The 21,647-nt window shown below is 28.4% G+C and overlaps 1 protein-coding gene across 2 annotated transcripts; it reads right to left on the bottom strand.

The window, feature by feature from the left end:
* Positions 1-1,344: 1,344 nt before the first annotated feature.
* LOC147806290 (uncharacterized) lies at positions 1,345-18,132 on the bottom strand. 2 transcript variants are annotated; one of them, XM_087169109.1, is made up of 8 exons: positions 17,574-18,132; positions 14,292-14,386; positions 12,723-12,875; positions 10,204-10,467; positions 8,597-8,722; positions 7,068-7,397; positions 5,843-5,986; positions 1,345-2,071 (listed from the first exon to the last, which is right to left on the bottom strand). In XM_087169109.1, the coding sequence occupies exons 2-7, from the start codon at positions 14,383-14,385 to the stop codon at positions 5,871-5,873; spliced, it is 1,083 nt and encodes a 360-aa protein (XP_087025235.1). In that variant the 5' UTR covers position 14,386; positions 17,574-18,132; the 3' UTR covers positions 1,345-2,071; positions 5,843-5,870. The 2 variants fall into 2 exon arrangements, with proteins under 2 accessions (XP_087025235.1, XP_087025234.1); XM_087169108.1 differs by having other exon boundaries at positions 17,421-17,822.
* Between the last annotated feature and the right edge of the window lie 3,515 nt (positions 18,133-21,647).

Genomic DNA, 21,647 nt, shown 5'->3' with positions numbered 1-21,647 from the left:
TTAAATAAATAAAAAAACAATAGACTGATATCATTAATACTGATTATTTTTATTGAATGACTTTTACCTTTCGCAAAATATTTAAAAAATGATTCATTAAAGGTTGACTACCTAAAATACATACACACCCCTTATACGTTACCTAAAGTATAAGTCATCCTTAGAAATCAAAATGTGGTTTTATTGTTTCTAATTTTATCTTTTATCACTAAATTGCTTTATTTTAAGAGCGATATGATAGTGAAACTAAGTAATATTTTGTAATAGTCTTGTTCAATTTCTAGGGAAAAAAAGAATAATTTATTATTTACACAATAGATAGTTGAAGTGTTTGATATGTATGATTAAGTATTAGTTTTTGCGTGTCTAATGCTTTTTACTTGGTGCAATATATCAACATAATTGAAGTGTTTGTTTTAGGTGCAATTGATGGTTATTTATAATTAAAATGTAATTTTTTTGCTAAAATTGTATATTTTTAATAATTGATATGGTTTCGGACTTACTGAACTGAGAATAATAGTTAATCAATAAATATTAAATAAGGGCTCAACCATCGCTAATTTTTTCTGCTTTCGTTTTTAGATATAAGATCATGCACGTGAATTACTTTTACATTAATAATTTATCATTTCATTAATATCAATTATTAATTGATATTATTAGTTATTATTGATGTATTATCAGTTATTATTTATCAGTTAATCTTTCGACGCAGATGAACACCGGTGACCCTGTTTTATATTTTTCCAACTCTCTAATTACAATCAAAAATGAGTTTTGATATTTTTTTAATTATTAAAAACTATCTAGTAGCTACTAAAAATATCTGTTTTACGGACGATACACCCAAAATGCTGGCATTTTATGCAGTAATTTCTTTCTGCTTTTGTTTTAAGAAATAAGATCATGGATTCCTTATTAAGTCATGCACGTGAATTACTTTTACATTAATAATTTATCATTTCATTAATATCAATTATTAATTGATATTATTAGTTATTATTGATGTATTATCAGTTATTATTTATCAGTTAATCTTTCGACGCAGATGAACACCGGTGACCTTATTAAATATTTTTCTAACGCTCTAATTACTATCAAAAATGTGTTCTGATATTTTTTAATCATAAAAAAACAATCTAATAGCTATTAAAAATATCCGTTTTACATACTATGTACCCAAAATGCCGGTACTTTATGCAGTAATTTCTTCCAGACTTTTTTACAGTGCATACATTGTATTTTATATCCATCTAAACATCAAAGTAGACTTTGGCAAGTACTCTTTTTCAAATTAAATACTAAAAAAAAAATGAAATAAATGAACCCAACACACGTACAGAGAAAATGAATCGCTTTTAATGATGAATGAATAAAACACAAGAAACATGTAAGTTTTAAATGCAACAAAATAACACAAAACACATTTCGTTTAAACTGAACATTTGGTGGTTTTTCTTCAATGATTTTTTTCATCATTTTTCTAATTAATGAACGATATTCTTTCAAATAAACTCCCTTCAATAAATTATATGGGCACTTATAAAATCATAAAAAATCAATGAAGAATGGGAATGAAACAAAAAAAAATATTTAATGCAGTTCAATACAATATTTTACACATGAATCCCAAACTGTGACATGATTAATAAATAATTTCTGTTAGAAAACAAACAATTGAAGCTTAAATTTTTATTACAAAAGAAAATTACTTGTTTTTTAACCATTTTTAATGATTACTGAAATGTGTGTTTAGTTTATAAAGATTCATCAGTTTCGTAAAATGCTTAAATATTTCTCTATTAGCAGAGTAGAATGTTTTACAATTTATTAAATGAAGAAAATTGTTTGTTTTCTAAAAGGTATTTGCATATGCAACACCAAAACTAAACTAATAAGAGGGTTTTTTTTCCATCACAGTTTGAGAATAAATACAGATGATTAAATTAGATGAATAATTTAAATAAAATGATTCATAAATAGTTCATCGATTGATTTTGTTTTGCTTGATGGCCTTTTTTTTTGGAGAAATCCAGCTCCAGTTGGTGGTAAAAATAATTTAGAAGACCTGAAAAAAATAGAAAATAAAAAGAATAAACTTATATTCAACAATTTAGTTTTTCTTTTCAATTTCTAAATTTAACTCACTCTATCAACAAAGAATGAAAGATAAAAATATAATTTAAAAAAAATCTATATTCACAGAATTCTGAATTATTCATTATATTTTCACGATTATATAGTCGTATTTCTTGGTAAAAACAAATTTGATAAATGGTAAAAATTAAATAGTTTATTATTATAGCAATCCTTTTAATAAACGAATTTGAAACACATTGTCTCAGCACAAGGAATAATTTTTTGCATTTTAAAATTTTTATTTTGCTTTTAATTTCAAATTTTTTTTAAGTTTATCTCTGAGTATGTATAACCGATTCCTATAGCGTTTATATGGTATTTACCAGTCACCCTTTGGTAGCTTTGAGGTATCTATACATATAAACTTGTTTTTAGACTAGTTATTTTAATTCAAGGTTGCAGAGGAATTTTTTAAATGAGAATAATAAATTTTTGCTTTATTTGCTTATAGTAAAGCTTCAGTGCATTCAAAACGAAAGTTAATATCTTTCGATTATCTTATCTTGATTCATTTGTTACAAGGAGAAGAAAGTTATCGTATCTGAGAAAATTACCGTATTGCATGGTTATAGCATTTCTGGTAAGAAACCCCTCATAAGCAATGTTAATAAAATTAAAATATACGATTTTTAAACAATTCATTTGGTAATTTTTCCGTTCATATGGTAATGGCTTACCAAAAATTCTGGTTTTCAAAGTTGCAGTTTTTTTAACCACACATTTAATAAAAAATACAAACTAAAAAATAAATTTAACCAATTAATTGTTTTTTTTATGTCATATTCTAAGATATCATGATAAAATGACCAAATTTTACCTCAATTACCAAACTCTTTCCCGCAGTATAAACTCACATTTTAGTGTAAATTGTACAAACATCATTCCTAAAGCGCTTCTGTAAAAATTGCTTGACTTTTCGATATTCCCTTATAATTAGAAATACGGTAAATTTTACCATATCTTCTGCTTGAATGACCATGTTTTTTCTCAGTGTCTATCGAACTTTACTTAAATACAATGTCCCTACTTTCTGCACTTGATTGCCTAGGGGTATTCAACAGAGATTCATTGATTATTTACCAATTTTTACCCTTTACAGAGAACGGATATTCAGCTGATAATTAATGAATCGAAACTAAGCTTTCATGTCAAAACTAAAGTCATTAACAATCCCACTGAAAATACTGGATTATAGCCAGTCCTGCTTAAATTGCTCAAACTTGCAGTGAAATAAACAGCTTGGGTATTCAACAATGGATATTGAGTTGATAATTAATGAATCGAACTAAGCTTTCATATCAAAACTAAAGTCATAAACTATTCCACTGAAAATACTGGATTAGAGACAGACATGCTTAAATTGCTCAAACTTGCAGTGAAATAAACAGCTTGGGTATTCAACAACGGATATTCAGCTGATAATTAATGAATCAAACTAAGCTTTCTTATCAAATCTAAAGTCATAAACTATCCCGCTGAAAATACTGGATTAGAGCCAGACATGCTTAAATTGCTCAAACTTGCAGTGAAATAAACATCTTGGGTATTCAACAGCGGATATTCAGCTGATAATTAATGAATCGAACTAAGCTTTCATATCAAAACTAAAGTCATAAACTATCCCATTGAAAATACTGGATTAGAGTCACACATGTTTAAATTGCTCAAACTTGCAGTGAAATAAACAGCTTGGGTATTCAACAAAGGATATTCAGCTGATAATTAATGAATCGAACTAAGCTTTCATATCAAAACTAAAGTCATAAACTATCCCACTGAAAATACTGGATTAGAGCCAGTCATGCTTAAATTGCTCAAACTTGCAGTGAAATAAACATCTTGGGTATTCAACAGCGGATATTCAGCTGATAATTAATGAATCGAACTAAGCTTTCATATCAAAACTAAAGTCATAAACTATCCCACTGAAAATACTGGATTAGAGCCAGTCATGCTTAAATTGCTCAAACTTGCAGTGAAATAAACAGCTTGGGTATTCAACAACGGATATTCAGTTGATAATTAGTGAATCGAACTAAGCTTTCATATTAAATCTAAAGTCATGAACTATCCCGCTGAAAATACTGGATTAGAGACAGACATGCTTAAATTGCTCAAACTTGCAGTGAAATAAACATCTTGGGTATTCAACAACATTCTAAGTTCTTTTTAGTGTGGTGAAATTTTTTTTCTTCCTCAGTGTAGAATAATAGAAAGATTTCGCATTGAGTTTCATTCGCGTAAACCGTAACGCTAACCTTATTTTCCAGCCATACCGGTTCTGAGATTTGTAGGAATAGTTTTGAGTATGCACAGTGTTGACCAAATAGTGTTAGCGTTTGAGCTACAGGAAATGGTTATGTAAAATCTCCTTTAGAGAATATTTTTGGTCTTCGTTATCATCATCACAAATCGGTATCATTGCAGCGGCTCCAGCTGCATTACCGGCGTGTGTTGAATCAACAGAAGCTGAATTTGTATCTGGACATTTAGCCCGCAAATTGTAAAAAATTCCTGATCAAATTTTTAAATCAAATCCTGGCATTTAGGACGTATCATCCGTAAAGTCCGATAAAATATCATACCATAATTTTTACTGTAGTATTTATTTAGTTGGAGTGATTCAGTGATTTTATGGTAATTATTACTGTAAAAATTACGGCATATCAGATTTTTCATTCCGTAACATGTTCAGATAAGAATGGATTTTACGGTGAAAAATAGCTGCCCCCTGAGTGCCGGTATTTTTACCGTAATTTTATCCGGAAATCATTTGAGAATTATTTATACTTTTCTTTTGTTAATTGATATGATTAATTATTTACTAGTGTTATACGTAAATTTAGAGAAACTCTTGTGAATTGTGATGAAGCCTGTTCTTAATTTTAAATTGCTACCTTACATTTCAAGAGGAATTTAAAAGTTCCTGTTTTTGGAATTTTTTTCAAAGCAACACTTAATAGTTATTTGCTGAGAATTGTTTATTACATAATTATGATATTTTTTAAACAAATTATTTTATAACTGGTATGAATAAAGCTTTAATTAGAATCTGCGATGTTTTTGTTTTGTATTTCATGCATATCTTAGATATGCTTTCAAAAGACATGGTTCATAAAAACCATACTCTTTGACTACATTTAAGTAGCTGAATAAAGCCCACCCTGTAACAACAGGCGTTGTGGGTTGGAAGGTCACGGAGGATAAGGATACACTATTTCGTGACCAAAGGCAGGCTATTCGGCGGTCAGCTTTGTCGCCTCGCCAACAAGAATAGAACCCCAACCCTTTGATAATTACACCTCTGTGTCTTAAGTTGCTATTATATTATAGTCAATAATATGAGAGGTAAAGGTCGAAAATATGAACTAAATGATTCAATCTGTATTAAAAGCGATGCTATGATGTTAACACTATCTGAGAAATAAGAAAAACAAGTTTTATACATTATATAATAATATTATAGGAAAATTTAGTTGTCATTTGTTTATTTCTGATTTCTTTTAAAACCACCCGAAAAAAAAATAATTCAAAAACTTCACTTTTAGAATGATTGTTACTCAACCTTTTAAATCTATCACCTCTGCATGCCGTCATAAAAGAGGACATCGCATTAATCTATCCGTGTTTAATTAATTGAGACTGGAGTTGAATATGCTAAAAAAATTTAAGTTACGCAAAACGTCTTGTTCAATCTTACCTGAGTTCGTAGAATAACATTTCTAGATTCAAATCATACAAGGCAGCTGAGTATATCGTAGTGAGAATCCATATTGTGAATTGTTGGCATTCGTAGAAGCATCACTGTTGCTTTTCACTCGTAGCATGAATGGCTTACTGCGGGCTAAAGAAGAAACAATTACGTACTTAAAACTAAAATAGAACTACAAACAAAAATTTGGTGATGAAATAGGTTTTAATGTACTTATTGAAATCAGAATACAATTTGCTGAACAATTTGATTGCGCGTAGCTCTCTGGTTTGGATAACCGGCTTAAAAAAAGGCGTCCTATGAATCAGTTACATTTTAAACTAGCAGGCGATGTGCGATAGCCTCAAAATAATATTACCCATTCACAATTTAAAGCATCTGACAATTTCTCGGCAATGAAATCTTAATTCACTGGTCCTCACCGTAAACAGAGATTTCATTGAGCTGAAAATAAAATTGCATTTCCAAATATTTTTAAATATTACTGCATTTTAAATGTAATTTCGTTCATGATGCTTAAAGCAAACTTACTTTTGCCAATTTAATGCCTGATTTGCCCCTCTCAGAAACTGTGGTTTTTCTAGTTTTCTTTCTAACCTTCATTTTTCGTTGGCAACTTGTCGTTTAATATTTTAAATCGCTTTTATTTCTTCTCATTCACGTTTGGCAAGTCCTGAAAACTGGCGTTTGCTTTTGAAAGTTAGAAGCATGCTGACTGTTAATTCTTATTTGTATATTTTTGCAGCAAACTGAAGTTTTTAATCAAATAATGTAATGCATTGTGTTACGTCGCTTAATTAAAAATGCGTCTTTTTTTATTCATTTTTTATAAAGAAAAAATTTTAAAATAAAAATTTAGAGTTCAAATGGATCACATCATTTTGAACTTGCATACAATAATTAAAAACATGTCTCTTATGGACTAAAATTTTGTTCACATTTTTCTGCCTTCTTTCCAAAATTATTAAAAAGAGTAACCACTTCACGCAACATTAAATGTCCAACTAATTTCTAACATTTTCTAAAAAGATCCAAACACAAACGAAAGGAAAAATCCATGTATTATTCGGTATAAAATTATAAAGTTAAAATAAGTTCAAAAATTTAAAATTTTAGTAATTTTTGATAAATGTATCTAATGGAGAAAAAAATTGTCGATAATTAATCATTACTAAGTCTAGCGTCTCTCTATTTATATTGGAAAAATACTTACAGATGAGTAAATCTCTGTCGTGTAATTTTGTGCCACAGAAACGATCTTCTCCGGGTCCCATTCCATCCTCTGAGCCTTGATCAATGCCAACAAAATCGTCTTCATTACAGATTGAGCCACTTGCTCCACCGTCGTGGGGAGCACCCCAAGAGAAGGACCCTATAGTTTCGGTTTCCCATTTAATGGAACAGAAATTTTCTTCCACTCTGACACAGGAGGTGTAGCGCAAATTGCTCAGATAGCGCACTTGACCTTCTGCTCTAGCTCCATAATTAAAGCTCCTTACAACATCGCTCGGGTTCCTAAAGTATTGAAGGCAACCTGCTGGAGCTGAAATTGGAAAATAGGTCAAAATAACGTGATAGATTGCAGAAAAAAAATAGTTACGTTTTGAATTATCGTTATTACATTGGCAAACGGCAAAAATTATTTTTATCAAATACAGTTTTGATTGTTTCAGAATGCAAATTGATCACCCTATTCTTCGTTAATAAAAATTCAAACATATGGCTTTTTTCATGAGCTGTTCTTAAAACTGCTGCCTGATTTTTAAAAAAAATTTGAATTTCGTCATTAAAGAAACATGAAGTTTAAGAACTTGCAAAAATTTGTATACCAAATGATGTAACACTTTTCAGTCATTTATTATTGAAATAAAAAAAAATACGAAGGAAATATATTTATTTATATTTTGCATGTGATTAATCTTTCAACGCATGCGTTTTACATTTGTATGAAAAATGTTTTCCTGACTTAAAAAAAGAAAACAGAACCATATTTCCAGAATTGGCTTCACTCATATTTCGAAAGTAAAAAAATTGAAAGCTGAAATGCGTTTTCGTTTAGAAAAAACACACATTTGTGTTCTGCTTTCGTAACTCAAGTTATCGTCTGCAGTAATTGGTTAGCTTTTCTAAATTTAGTGCTTGAATCATCTGAACAGTGGCACAATAAAAAAAATTAATAAATAAATATATATTTTTATGTTTTTACATGGGTAAAATGTTAATTACGTGGGTAAAATGTTTTCCTGTCTTGAAAAACTTAGAACCTTATTTCCAAATTGCGACTTCATTCATATTTTGAAAGTAAAAAATTCGAATGATAAAATGTCTTTTCATTCAGAGAAAACATGCATTTGTGTTCTGATTTCTGAACTAAAAATATCGTTTGCAGTAATTGGTTAACCTTTCTAGGTTTAGCTTTTGAATCATTGAAATTGCGTAGCAGTACGTGTAAATATGATTATTTTATCAAAAGTTACGCAAGTGTTCAACTTTTTTTTTGTTTTGTTTTGCACACTGATCACTTGCCTTAATTCTGTTTTTGAATATGACGATTTTACTCTGAACGATCAAAAATGTAATTCGCTAAAAACACACTAAAAATGATTATAATTTTTAAAAAAAGCATGCGTAAGATAGAACTATTACTTTCTAAAAGTAACAAATATATGTTTGTTCAGAGATATACCTATTTTATTAATTAGCCATTGAAAAATTTCAGTTATATTTAGGAATATAATTTACCCATATTCAGACTTCCGCATTCTATCATTGAAATCTTGATTTTCCATCTTCGAGACATTTTGTCACCATTACTTACAACACTCAACACAACTGGATTTCCTGAGCCACGCCCCATGTCAACATACACTGAAAATAATAATTTTTATTAATTTTTTAGCAAAAATATTAGTTGAAATTATGAATTCAAAACAATTTACATTCAGTAATAAGATATAAAATTTACAGAATTTTTTTTCAACATTTAATACATGCCGCAAGAAAAATAAAAACCGTAAATCGTAATTGTTACTTAAGTTCTAAATGAAAAGGAAACATTTCAAGGTATAAATTATAAAATTTAAGGATTTTTCTTAGATATAAAAGCGAAAGTAATTCTTTATTTGAAAAATATATTACATTCAATAGTTGAAATTCGCATTATTGTCTTAAATAAAATTAATACCTTAAAAACCTTTAAACATCCATTTTGAAATTTTTTTTTTAAGAAAAAAAACAGTAGCTCTTTAAAGTGAGTAAAAGAATAAGTGAAAACGATTTTTTAGAATTGCTTTCCAATTTTATAATTAAAACATTTGCTTCGATAATACAATCAGTTAGATGTTTAACAATGATATTAATAGTAGTAGTAAAAAGCAAAAACAGTCCTGCAATAGCTATTTTATTTTATTTTATAACCGTCGTTGAACAGCCGACCCAATTTTTGGGTTTGCGACTAATGTTAAACTCCATAGCCTTGTAATTTTAAAACCAATCCAGAAGACAAGGGAACTCCTGGATCAAGTATTAGGAGAATTTTGCCTTCGTGGAGGACTTTTTGATGGAACTAACCCGCATTTACGTTACATGGAGAGGAAGATCACGAGAACCTCCCACAGTTAGCCTGACGTCAAGGGGACTCTAACCCATGATCCGTCAACCACTGAGGATATTTCACGTCAGCACTGTGGCCGGTGCAAGCCAGATGCGGAATTCGCATAGACCGGCCATCTCCGGGATCGAACCCCGGTTCACCTCATTGGAAGGCGAAAGCTCTGTCCCCTGAGCCATCGCGACTCTGCAATAGCTATTTGTAGACCAAGGGATCATGGAGGTTGGAGTGCCACAATTTTGAGATCTGCGACGTAATGGTGGCAATATGGTCTCAGCATTGCTCGCCGGCGACCTTTACTTCTGAAACTAGTTGCAACTCTTTAATCGAAAGCTGGGTGGCTTTAAGCCACTATGGTGGATAGTACCCCATTTCTTCATAATGCCAGATCAGAGTCATAACCATTGTGTCATCGTGGCTTAATCAACAATAGCAAGAAACGTTTTAATGTGAAGGTATTATATCATCTCACCACTTAGTAGTCTATTGCAATTGAATACCTACAAATGACGTCATCATACGCAAATCATGGCATTTGTCGATTCAGAAGTCAATCAGGTTGACAGACACGCGTGATGTCGTTTACAGGTATCCAATTAAATATGACTTAAATCACAAATTATCACTTACCTTCCCCTCGAGAGGAATGTCCCCAATTTAGAGCATAATTTGAATTTTTAATAATTTTATCAATCATTTTACGAAATTTAAAATTAACTGTAACAAGCAATAAACTTACAGTGCTGTCCTTTATTTTCTCCGCACAGAATTGGCAATCTTTCTCCCACTGTGGTACGCACCATGAAGGAATCTGTCGTGCACAAACCCATATCATCAGGTTCGGACAAGAAAAATTCGTGGAAATCCAATCTCAATTGGCAAACGTTATCAGGCTTTTCGATAGTCACTTGGCATGTGTCTGTACCATTTTCTTGATTTGGGTAATTTCTGTTTACAAACACCGTTTCATTTTGACTTGTAATATCACCACATGTAAATTTAGCTGTAAGAATAAAAACAAATTTTTTTTTTTACATTTCCAGTGAAATGAGTGAAATTGAGATACATTTAAAATACACTCTTTAGATACTTTTTTTTAAAATTTAAACTTTCTCTCGATAAGTTTGTAAAATAAATTTATTTTATGGCAATAAATTTATTTGATATCACTGTTAATTTTTTTTTAATTTTTGAAAATTACTATATTAAATAATTACGCATTCAAATTTTTAAATTTAAAAATTATCTTGCATTTATAAGTTAAATTTTTACTATAAGCAATAAATTTATAGTTAAAAGTTGATTAAAATGCTCAGTTGATGTTTTACTCAAAATACAAAAACAATGTTTAGTATTACGGTAAAAAGATACATAAAAAATTTATGGTCTGAACTACCAGAATATGGAAAAAATTTACAGTGTTTCTGGCTCGATGGGAACATGAAAAAGATTGGCAATTTTAATCGAAGTTATTTATTCAAATTTTTAAATTTTTTAAATTTTTTATTAAATTATGGTTTTATAATGCGTGATAAAATTTGCTAAATGTGGTTATTTTATCATGATACCTTAGAGCATGGCATTTAAACAATCCATTCGGCTGTATTTATTTTTTAATTTACTATTTTTTATTAAATTTGTGGTAACTATAAGATGGAAAACCTGAATTTTCGATTACCAGATGAACGGAAAGATACAAAATGAATAGTTTAAATACCGTATACTTTGATTTTACTACCGGGATTATGTTGGTTTATTTTACCGACCGTTGGTATTTCCGTTGTTAAAAAAATTCTGGTAAAATTTACCATATGGTACGGAAATTTTACCAGAATTTTTTTCGCCGTGTAGCAACAAAAGATCTGAAAATCTTTTAGATTATTTAACAAAACCTTTTTTAAAATAAATATAGCATTTCTGTATTTTTTATTTGAATTATCATACTTTGTTGGACATGAAAAATTTTTAGAAACTATTTTCCTTTCGTAATAACATGATTTAAAGAATACTATTGACCATCGAAAAATAATTATATGCAGAGAGTCTGAAAAAATTTAGAATAATTATGTACAGAGAGTATGAAAAATTTAGAATAATTATACACACAGCCAGAAAAAATAATCATATAAAAATAATTATATACATAATTATATATGTTATTTAGACTACTGTCCGAAGCCAACGCAAGGAATATCAGAACCAAATTTTATATGTTAGATGAACTCACTTGACCCCTTACAGTTTACTCTGGTTATATTTTAAAATTACAAAGTAATAACTTGAGAAGACACAATTACAGATATACAATTAAATGAAATTTGCACGGTAAATTTAAAAAGTGAAATTGTCACACTAGAGTATGTTGGAGTCATTCAGGATTAACTAACTGCGTTAATAAATCAAGATATTTTAAGGGGAAAAAATTCATTAGGAAATGCTCAAATAATCTCACAACTATGAAACAAGAGTAGTTTTTCTTAAACCTCTAAAATTATGGGAGAGAACGACACCTTTCCCACACCTCGGCTTTAGAGGAAGAACACGTTTGGTTACATTTTGAAAACACTTAGATTCTAGTTTATAGAGGTTTATCTGGTTTATGATCTTCTTAAAGCATGCAGAATTAATCTATTCTGCCAGGTATTTAAATTCTACGGTATTAAAGAGAGAATTGTGTTCTCTAAACAATTTTTCAGTGTTAAGTTATTTTTTTATTTTAAATCCAATTAAATATCCCTTAATGCGTTAGCTTCTCATCAAAATTAATTTTCCAGTTATTCCTGATGCATGAGTTTTTTTAATTATTAAATTTTTAAACTAGGCAAAAAGAAAATTATTTTGAAGCATCTTAAAAATATTTAAAAAAAAACCCTATTTTAATTTCATAATTTCCCATGAGATTTATTGGCTAAGGAAATAAAAAAGCACTAAATTTGGGATGAATGTCTCGATTAATATAAGAACGATAATAATTTCCAGGCTATTTCAGCTTCTCTATTATGTTCTCACAAAAGCACGAGCCATTACACAATGAGCTATTATCCTTCCGGAAATTGTTTTTGCGGTAGAAGTCTCGAATTTTTCTCTTCTAAGCTCTGAATAAAGCCGATCGAACTCTGAATAGAATGAAAAATTATTACTGCAGGGTATTATTCCATTCAGGGAATTTATCGCTTTTGGCGACGTCTTTGATGATGGCTAAGACTTGCCTCTTTTAGAATGGATATTGATTAAGTATTATGTCGATTTGTCACTTACACAGACAGCAAGTACTCAAACCACGAGCACATGTTCCAATATTAGTTCCTTTTCTTCGATCACAATCGTTGGCATCACTTAAACATATTCCTTCATCACCAGATATTCCTTTGCATGGAGAATTTTGATATCGAATTATAGTAATAAGGTCACCTGTAAAAAGAAATGAGTGATGTCTGTAATAAATACGGAATTAAAAATGCAGCAAAATAAAATTTGTGTATGTATAATACATAAATTATTATGCATAAATTTGATAATAAACTTTGGACAACAAGCAATTAAATTCTAATTTCTTCTATAAGTTAATATTTTTAAGTTCACAGGTTAAATACAAAATTTTAGTACAAAACTGAAAAAAGAATTAAGGAAATTCTTTTTTTCTTAAAAAAAAATCTTATTGTATATAAGCAAATTTAATTTTTACAAACGAAAGCTGAAAATGTTATATTATAAGCCTTGAGTATATGTTAGTAGCCCAAGCGCCAGACGATAATTATTATAGACGCGGTAAAAAACAAAAAAGAAATAAGCTCTTTCAGGCTGGCTTATTTCGATAATAGAGATTTTCATTTAATTTAAAAGCATGTAAAGTAAAAGAAATATTAGAAATATTCAAACCGTATTTTACATCGATTTAAACTTACAGAGAAAAAAATATGAATAGTCTCTCCTATCGTGTAAAAACGAAACTAGGATTTTTATTTACTTCATAAAGTATTTATATTATTTTAACCAAGAATGTATTTGAAATGCAAAGTCTAATTTTTTTTTTAAAAAAAGGTGAATTATTTAATTAATCAAGATTAGTTACTTATTGAAATGTGCTGAGAAAAAATTTAAACAATATATGTTTTATCTTGAAGAAAAAAAAGTTTCTGAAAAATGATGGGTTGAAAAAAAATGCCGACAGTAAAAATTTAGTAGAGAAATGTAGCACAATTAATTTAAATGCAAACGATTATTTTAAAATTGATAAATAATTGCACTGCTACGTTTCCGAATGGCAACACATTGAAAATCTGTTTGGAACAATATTTTAAGAAAGTTTCAATTATGACTCAAGAGATATTTTATGGAATAAGCGGATTAAAGAATAAAAAAAAAAACTGTACAATAAGCGTACTTAATAATAAACTAAAGACGTAACTAAGTATAAACTAAGACAGTGGTTCAAAGATGAAGAAATATTTTTGCAGCCAGGGTAAGTTTTATTTTATTGATAAACTTCCATCACCATTTATTTTAGAAAAGCTTAAATGCTTTTGGTACAAATCAAATTTTATCAAAGCTCGAATTTTTTCATTGAATAAACGTAACTTAGACAATTTTTAAAAATATTTCTAATTTAAAATCCAAAAAGATGAAAAAAAAAAGTTTATTTTTTTCATAAATTTAAACTAACAACTTCTTCATTAGAATTCTCTAATATCTTTCTAACTTTCCTATTTTAAAATTATAATCTATCTATAAATACGTACTTGAAATTCGATAAGTTTACTGCGCAAATCTCGACTCAAATCAATTCAGCAATAAAATACATTTACATTTAAAAGAAATTATTCTTACCTAAGTTAGCTGGTCTATTTTGAGCAAATGCACCATCCAAGAACAAAGTTACTCCAAGAAAAATTAACGCCCCAGCAGCAAGTTGCCTCCACATCCTATTATGGAAAAAATCAAAATCTTTAATTAAAAAAATTTCAAGAAATTATCAATAAAATTATTTACACTTTTTCTCCATGACTACGATTTTAAAATTTTGGTTTTTCCATGATAAAAATTTAATAAATTCCAATTATACTAATTATAAAATTCTGTTTCTATTTGTTATTGCCTATTATTAGGTCTTCAAATTTTTAACTCATTCACTTATTAATATCTTCTTGTTTTCCGAATTTCCTTTTTGGAATCCATGCTGAACTGTTCCATATTTTTTTGCCGGTGCCATAAGTATTAAAAACATTTATCAAATTATTTTCTTTTGTTTTCATTTATACGTTGTTTTGTGTGCAATTTAACTTAAACGGTAAGATAGCTGTGAGTAATAGAAACTATTGAACTATTCTTTGTTAAATATATTATTTGTTACAAATTTTTAACTAATAAAAAATAAACTTTTGAGTATCATATGTTACTCAAAAGGGGAGAACAATTTATAAAATGGAAATTATACTATGTGTAGAATGAGGTTTATCGAAATATATTTTATTACATTTTTACATAGAACTGATGTAAATATTCTTTATTTAATATTTTGTAATATTTTTTTATTAGAGTTCACAGAAATCCAGAAACTAAGCGAATGTGTTAAACAGATTTAAAACTTTCGGATTCCAGATAAGAAAAATTATATACATACATATACACTTTAAAATGACAAAAATAATATAATGATAGTATAAGTAACAGATTTTGGTTATTTTCGTCCTTAACTTTTCCTTTCAATAACATGAAAATTACATTTTCCAAAATTACTGCTATCACTGTTTTCCTCTGATCAAGATTACTAGATGGATCGGTCCAACTAGGATGGGAATCGTGAAAGCGTACTTTAAATAAAAATGTTTCTCTTAAACTATTCATAAGGCTTTTTAAAAGTTTTTTTAAAAATTTATTTGCCATAAGATAAGAAGATAATAAATATTTTGATTTTGATCAAGATTATTGAGAAAAATGTTCACGTTTTCTATTTTTGTTGTTAAAAAAACAATTTAACAGACAATAAAAAAGTTTTTATCAGGAGTTAAAAGAAAAAATTATTATCATTTGGCTTTCTAAATAACATTTTATTGAATTCTTTTTAATTATTTTATTGTTCATTGCGTCACTCTAAAAAATTTTGTTAAGAAAAATAAATATTATTAATTTTTTCAGTGAAAGATTTTTTTCAACGATTAGATAATCTGTAGGCCATGGCATATTTGAAAAGATTACTGAGCCCGCTGAGATTATTTTCACACTTCAAATTGAGTAAATTTACAAGTCAAATTATATTCACAAATTATTTATGTTACATACAGAAATTGTTTTTAGGATTATGTTGGCCCCAAGAAATTTTTTGTGATTTATTGCTTACATTTCAAGAATTCCGAACTACAGAAAAAAAATGTGCAGTAGGTTTAAAATCTTAAGCTTAAATTTTTTATTTTTATTTTTAATATATTTTTGGATTTTCATTTCTTTTTATTTCCAATTCATTCTACTTAAACAGAATATAAACTACTTGCTTTAAAGTGTGTAGAATAATTTTCAAAGCATAAATTCCATCATTTTTTTAAAAAAAATTTTAAGTATACGCAATTTTTATCAATTTCAAACTATTTTGAATTTTTAATTAAAATTTCAATTATTAAATTTCTAATAAATTATTTAAAATTAGATATCGAGAAAAATCTCCAAATCAAATAATGATAAATTAAAAAAATGATGTTTGTAGCAACTAAGATTGGAATTTAAGATATTTATAAACCTGTCAATCAGGTTACTAATAGTAATGATTTTAAAAAATAAGCATCAATCTTTAAAAAAAATCTGTGTAATATTTGGGTACTGTTTCGAGAAAAGTTAATTTAAGCGGCTTATTTTGTTTCGAAATAGATACAACAAATAACAAAGTAACATTAACGGAAAAAAAACTTGAATTCAGCTCTAAGATTTTATAAGATCACCGCTATTAAGGAATATTTTATTCATTAATTCCGTATTAAAATGTCTCATGAAATATAAAATCGTAAATTTAAACAATATAACATTTCAAGGTTGTGAATTCCCGGAAGATAGGTAACCGACGAACCGTAATAATGGCCTCTGGCATTGAATCCACTAATGGACATTCCGGTTTGAAATCATAAAACGTGAGTTTTACTGCTCAAGCGGGCATGAAGCCAGACGTGTGACAGATATTAATATGGTAGAGAATCCACATTAATTGTTTTGTTCTTTTCAATTATCCTTCTTTTTCAGATTCATACACTTAGTTATAATTAAAAATATATAGTTACATATATCAAACTCTTCTAATTTATTGCTTTAGTCTAAGTTAATCAAAATTATCCTTTAATAATCATATTTTAATTTATTCTAAGAAAACAAAAACGCTTTATAAATACTTTTACAGACATAATGGTACAGTAGTTAAAGAAAAGCTTAATAATTACGCGTTTTCAAAAAGTATATCGAGTCTTAAATTTACTTCACAGTTAACTTTATTTTGCAGTTTGATAATGAAATTCTTTTTTAAAAAAATTATGTAACGGTTGCTTTAATTTTACGCCCAAAAAATGCCATGCATACTCCAGTATTTAGCAGGACTTAGTTAAAAAAGGTTAGCTTAATGAATGATAACAATTTAACAACTCAAATAAATCGTGAAATAATTTTATGTTTCGTAATTAACAGGTACCTTAACAGGAATATGATACACAATTGTATTTTTTACTATGAGGAATTATAAATAAACGCAGTAATTTTCTTTTTTCTTATTTAATATGTCAGCTAATGCAATTTATGATAACAAGAGGGAACATCAAGAATATATTTTCAAAACATTGCAATAAATATGGAGCAAAAAATTTAAAAAAAGTAGAATGTAACTTTAATAATAGCATCAAGCTAGAATAATATCATATTATTTACTTGATATAAAAAAAATAAGTCATGCCATATTTACACGTTAAAAATAAAATTTACACTTACTTTATTGGCTGATGCTATTTGCTGGAGTTACTTAAAGAAAGTGGTATTTTCGGCAAACAGAATTTCCTAGGATGTTTGCCCAAAAAATGTTTGACACGATTGCCAAAATATCAAAAGTACCCCTTTTTTAATAGAGTAGCATGTCTTACTCACCTAAAAACTCAAGGGTACTTGCTTCTCTGAACCGATCTGAAGGTGTGTGGGCCACGAGTCATGCAATCCCAATGTCTTGGCAATCCGGAAGTATGACCTGACCTTGCTTTATAGATTGCCTAAAGCAGGTTGCCGAGGAATCCCCTCCCCGCATCTTCACCAATAGATGTCTTGAAATCTCACAAGCGAATCAACACGGTCGTTGGCCCCGACGGGGTCACATCTCATCCCCTCCGGCTGTGTATTGACCTCCAGTCTTTCTCCAACCTTGATCAAGGATGATAGAAGATGAGGAGGATGAAGTTGGAGAAAGCGACCACTTGCTGATCAAAAATATTCTTGGAGAGGGTGGTAGCCCAATTTTTCTGGATAGGGTGTCAACGTCAAAATGACAGAAAGTTTTTTTGTTTTTTGTTTGCTTTTTGTGATTGACAAGTTAAATCCCCGGAGTATGAATAGATTAGTCATAAATACAAGTTTCGGCACTTATAAATAAGGGATATTTGTTTCTTCTTCTTTTAATTTACTTGAAGATGTCTAGTCCTTTAGTCGTCTTGTCTCGAATTCTTTATGATATCTTCTTTATCCAATCGCAAACACTTTCTTAAACTTGTTTATCAATGTTTTTATAAACAATTTTTTTGCCAGCTGGGCATGGAAGGAAAATTTTTCTAATTTTTTCCTCCCAAGTAATTCGCTATTAAACAATCAACATGATTTTTTTTTTTCAAAAATATTTTTGTAAGGCAAACTGCTCTTTAAATTTTGTATGTTTACATGAGTTTTTTTTTGCTTTTTTTTTTTGCTGCATGCTGTAGTTATTTATGATTATATATATGTAATTTGATACTTGAAATTTCACCATACTTAAATTGAACTAGTTTACTTATATCAATGTCCTGTTTTTAAAAAAATTTATAACAAAGAATTACATTTAACTTAACCGTTGGATTTATAAGAGAGAATGAAAAAATATACGATGCATGAAAAAAAATGAGAATACAAATACCGGGTGTTCCATGAATGTAATACCGGATGTCCCTTTAATGCTTTTAGAATATTTTAAAAAAATGAAGTAAAAGAAAAATGCGCATGAGGGGTCTGAAATTAATATTTAAGCTAGGAAAAATGACATAATTGAAACGAAATTCTTATTAAAGTATGTGAGTCAAAAATCATTAAAGCATGTTTGATTGCAGCAGGAAACAGAAAAGAGATGGCTATGATTAGAAACTTCTCTAAGTGACAAAAGGCAGTCAAGCTGGTTCTAATTGTTTATCCCGCTTTTCCCACTTGTTATTCGATAGATTTCTATAGCACTTTTCCTTGAATTAAATTTCAGATGTTCAGAAAAATCTATTATATATTTAACTATGTAAATGGTAAATCAAATTATTTTTTTTACCTTTTTTTTTCTCTAACGATTCTTTCTTCCGTAAAAATTAAATATTAAATTTTTTTTATGAGTTGTAAGCAATGTCATAATGGATATGCATCACTTGTTTTTTTTATTTTCTTTTATGCAATGTATGATGGAAGTATGTAACAGTTACTAATATAAAATTTAGCAATACTGTTTATAATTATCAGTTCTTGCAACAAATATTTCATAAATGCTACTTTGTGATAATCGAAATTTGTAATAATAATGTACTCTTAATCAGTGTTTCGAAAAAAGTTCATTTATTCATAGTTAACGATAACTACTTTCTTTCAACAAAAAAAATTAGTGATATAAGCTACTTTCGAAATAAAGTCCCTACTTTACTACTTTCAAGAGACGAACTTCGCAAGAGCACTCAATTTACACTCGTGTTCCAATTTTTTTTTCCGAATAAAAATCAGACTTATTCAAACAGGGAGAATTATTAAAAAAATCTTTATTCATGTTTACATAAACCAGTTTATTATTCTAAACCATTTTAATTTTTTTCTCTTAACCTTCAACTTTTTATGCCTTTCTCGAAAGATTACTTCCATTGGCTTCAAAATGTTGCTGATGGTACACAATTTTTCGCAAGTGATTTTAATTTTACTTAGTGTCCTTTTCTTGGCGCGGAAATGTCACTTGTATTGACGTCATTAAAACGGGATGGATGAATAAAACTTAGTTTCAATAAAAATGACCCCTACTGATATAATTATGTGTAAAAACAAATTTGCGAATTATGAGTGATAGAACTATTTTAAATAAATAAACAATTATGTTTTTTATTTAAGTTTGCGTTTACTTACATACCATACAAATTAGTTTACTTGTTTACTTTAAGACATTAGAGTTTTGTTTGTTTGAGATGTTTAGTTTTCTTCGAAAATAACTTTTTTTCCTAACTCTAAAACTAAATCTTTGGTAAAACTAAATCAAACATGAGGTTACTAATCTCTTTCAGCAATCGTCAAAAAGAGCTCTCTAAATAAGATTTGCACTCATCAATATTTTGAATACATTTGAATCTGCTTATTGGTTTAGTTAATATTTTTTATTTTGATATTTTTTCGTGTTTCCTCATTTGCGCGGCCAGTCTGAGAGGTTTTAATGGTTTCTCTTAAAGGTTTTCTTCAACATAAAGTCTATGAAAAAAATTCCGTGTCTCCCAAAAGTGGTCGTGAATAGAGGAGGTTGCAGCGCAGAGATGGTCTTTCCTGGAAGTTTCACTGTATTAATCATTATATATAATGGATACATTAAGGAAAAAATCCTGGTTTGGAGCATCAGGCGTAATTCTTATTAACACTCACCCACAGAGACATTCTTATTACGTCTACCAACGGACTCGAGAAGATTTGTACCAATAGTACTTTGAAAAATTAGTTACGCTTGAACCTTGTTTCCTTACTAAAAATAAAAGTAATTACTAGGAATTCCTGCAAATCATAGTTTAAGCTGTAGCCAAGGATTTCTTAGCGGAAGATCTTAACTCAAAATAAAAAAAAATCTCCACCAAAATGCTAATATGCCACATGGCTTATCTTATGAATAGTACTTAGTTTATCATTCTAAAAGCTTTGGGTTGCTTTATTTGTATACACTATTTAAAATTTCACTGAAAAACAATTTTTCTTACAAGTGTGGAGCTAAAACTTTCTGTTTTTTTTTCTAATCAATTTCGTTATTTATTTGTAGCACAGAATTTCCATTTTTTTTATTTAGTTTGAGAAGTATTTTTTTAATGTTTGAAATTTTGGTGAATTTTTTTCTTTCAAGAATCTGTTTTTTTTTCTTACCAACTTTGTTAGTAATTTGTAGCACAGAATTGAAATTTTTTATTTAGTTTGGGAAGTATTTTTTTGATATTTGAAATTTTGGTGAATTTTTTTCTTTCAAGAATCGGTCAAAATAATTTAGCGACAAAGCTAAAATGTTTTTATTTTATGATAGTATTTTTAGATAACTTTATAGTAAATATGCTACTATAGCTGAAATCCTGCTACAAATTGCTGAATTTTTTATATCTACCTACACTGTTTCTTTTTAAAAGTAGCTCATTACACTTCAAATTCAGAAAAATAAGTAGCGACTACAGTAGTTTCACTATTTTTAGCGTTCTACTTTGGACTATTACTTAAAAACAACAAATAAACACCAATATCGTTTTTCACAAAATTTACTTAAGAAAACAAAATAAATATTTTTTTAAAAACTGAATAGAAAAACATTTGGAAGAAAAAGTTATAATTATTTTTTTAAACCTCATGAACCTTAAAAAATTATTGACCTTGAAAATTTATCTATTTTAAAAATAGCGCTTAATAATTCAATTATGAATAAATTTTAGAAAATGTATAAATTGAGAAATAGAATATATCTTTTCGCAGGACACGCCATTTTTATTCACTTTTTGATTTATTGAACATTTAATCTATCTTTATAGCATTTTAAATCTGTGCGTAATATAAAGAACAAGAATATAAATGAATAAGAATGCTTTATATTTTATTTAGAATGGAAAAGTTAGGTTCATTAAATTGCTGACTGTTTTTTTTTTGTCTTATTATTGTTTCTTGTAAAGCAGAAAATGTTCAATGAGCACAAATGAGAAAAAAATGAAGACATGCTGCTGTTTTAGAATAATA

Source organism: Parasteatoda tepidariorum, chromosome 8, assembly GCF_982258835.1.
Source record: "Parasteatoda tepidariorum strain Cologne lab strain chromosome 8, Ptep-v5.0, whole genome shotgun sequence".
NCBI classification, from domain to species: Eukaryota; Metazoa; Arthropoda; class Arachnida; order Araneae; family Theridiidae; genus Parasteatoda; species Parasteatoda tepidariorum.
The sequence above is the reverse complement of the archived record's forward strand: the minus strand, read 5'-3'. Positions and strand labels throughout refer to the sequence as shown.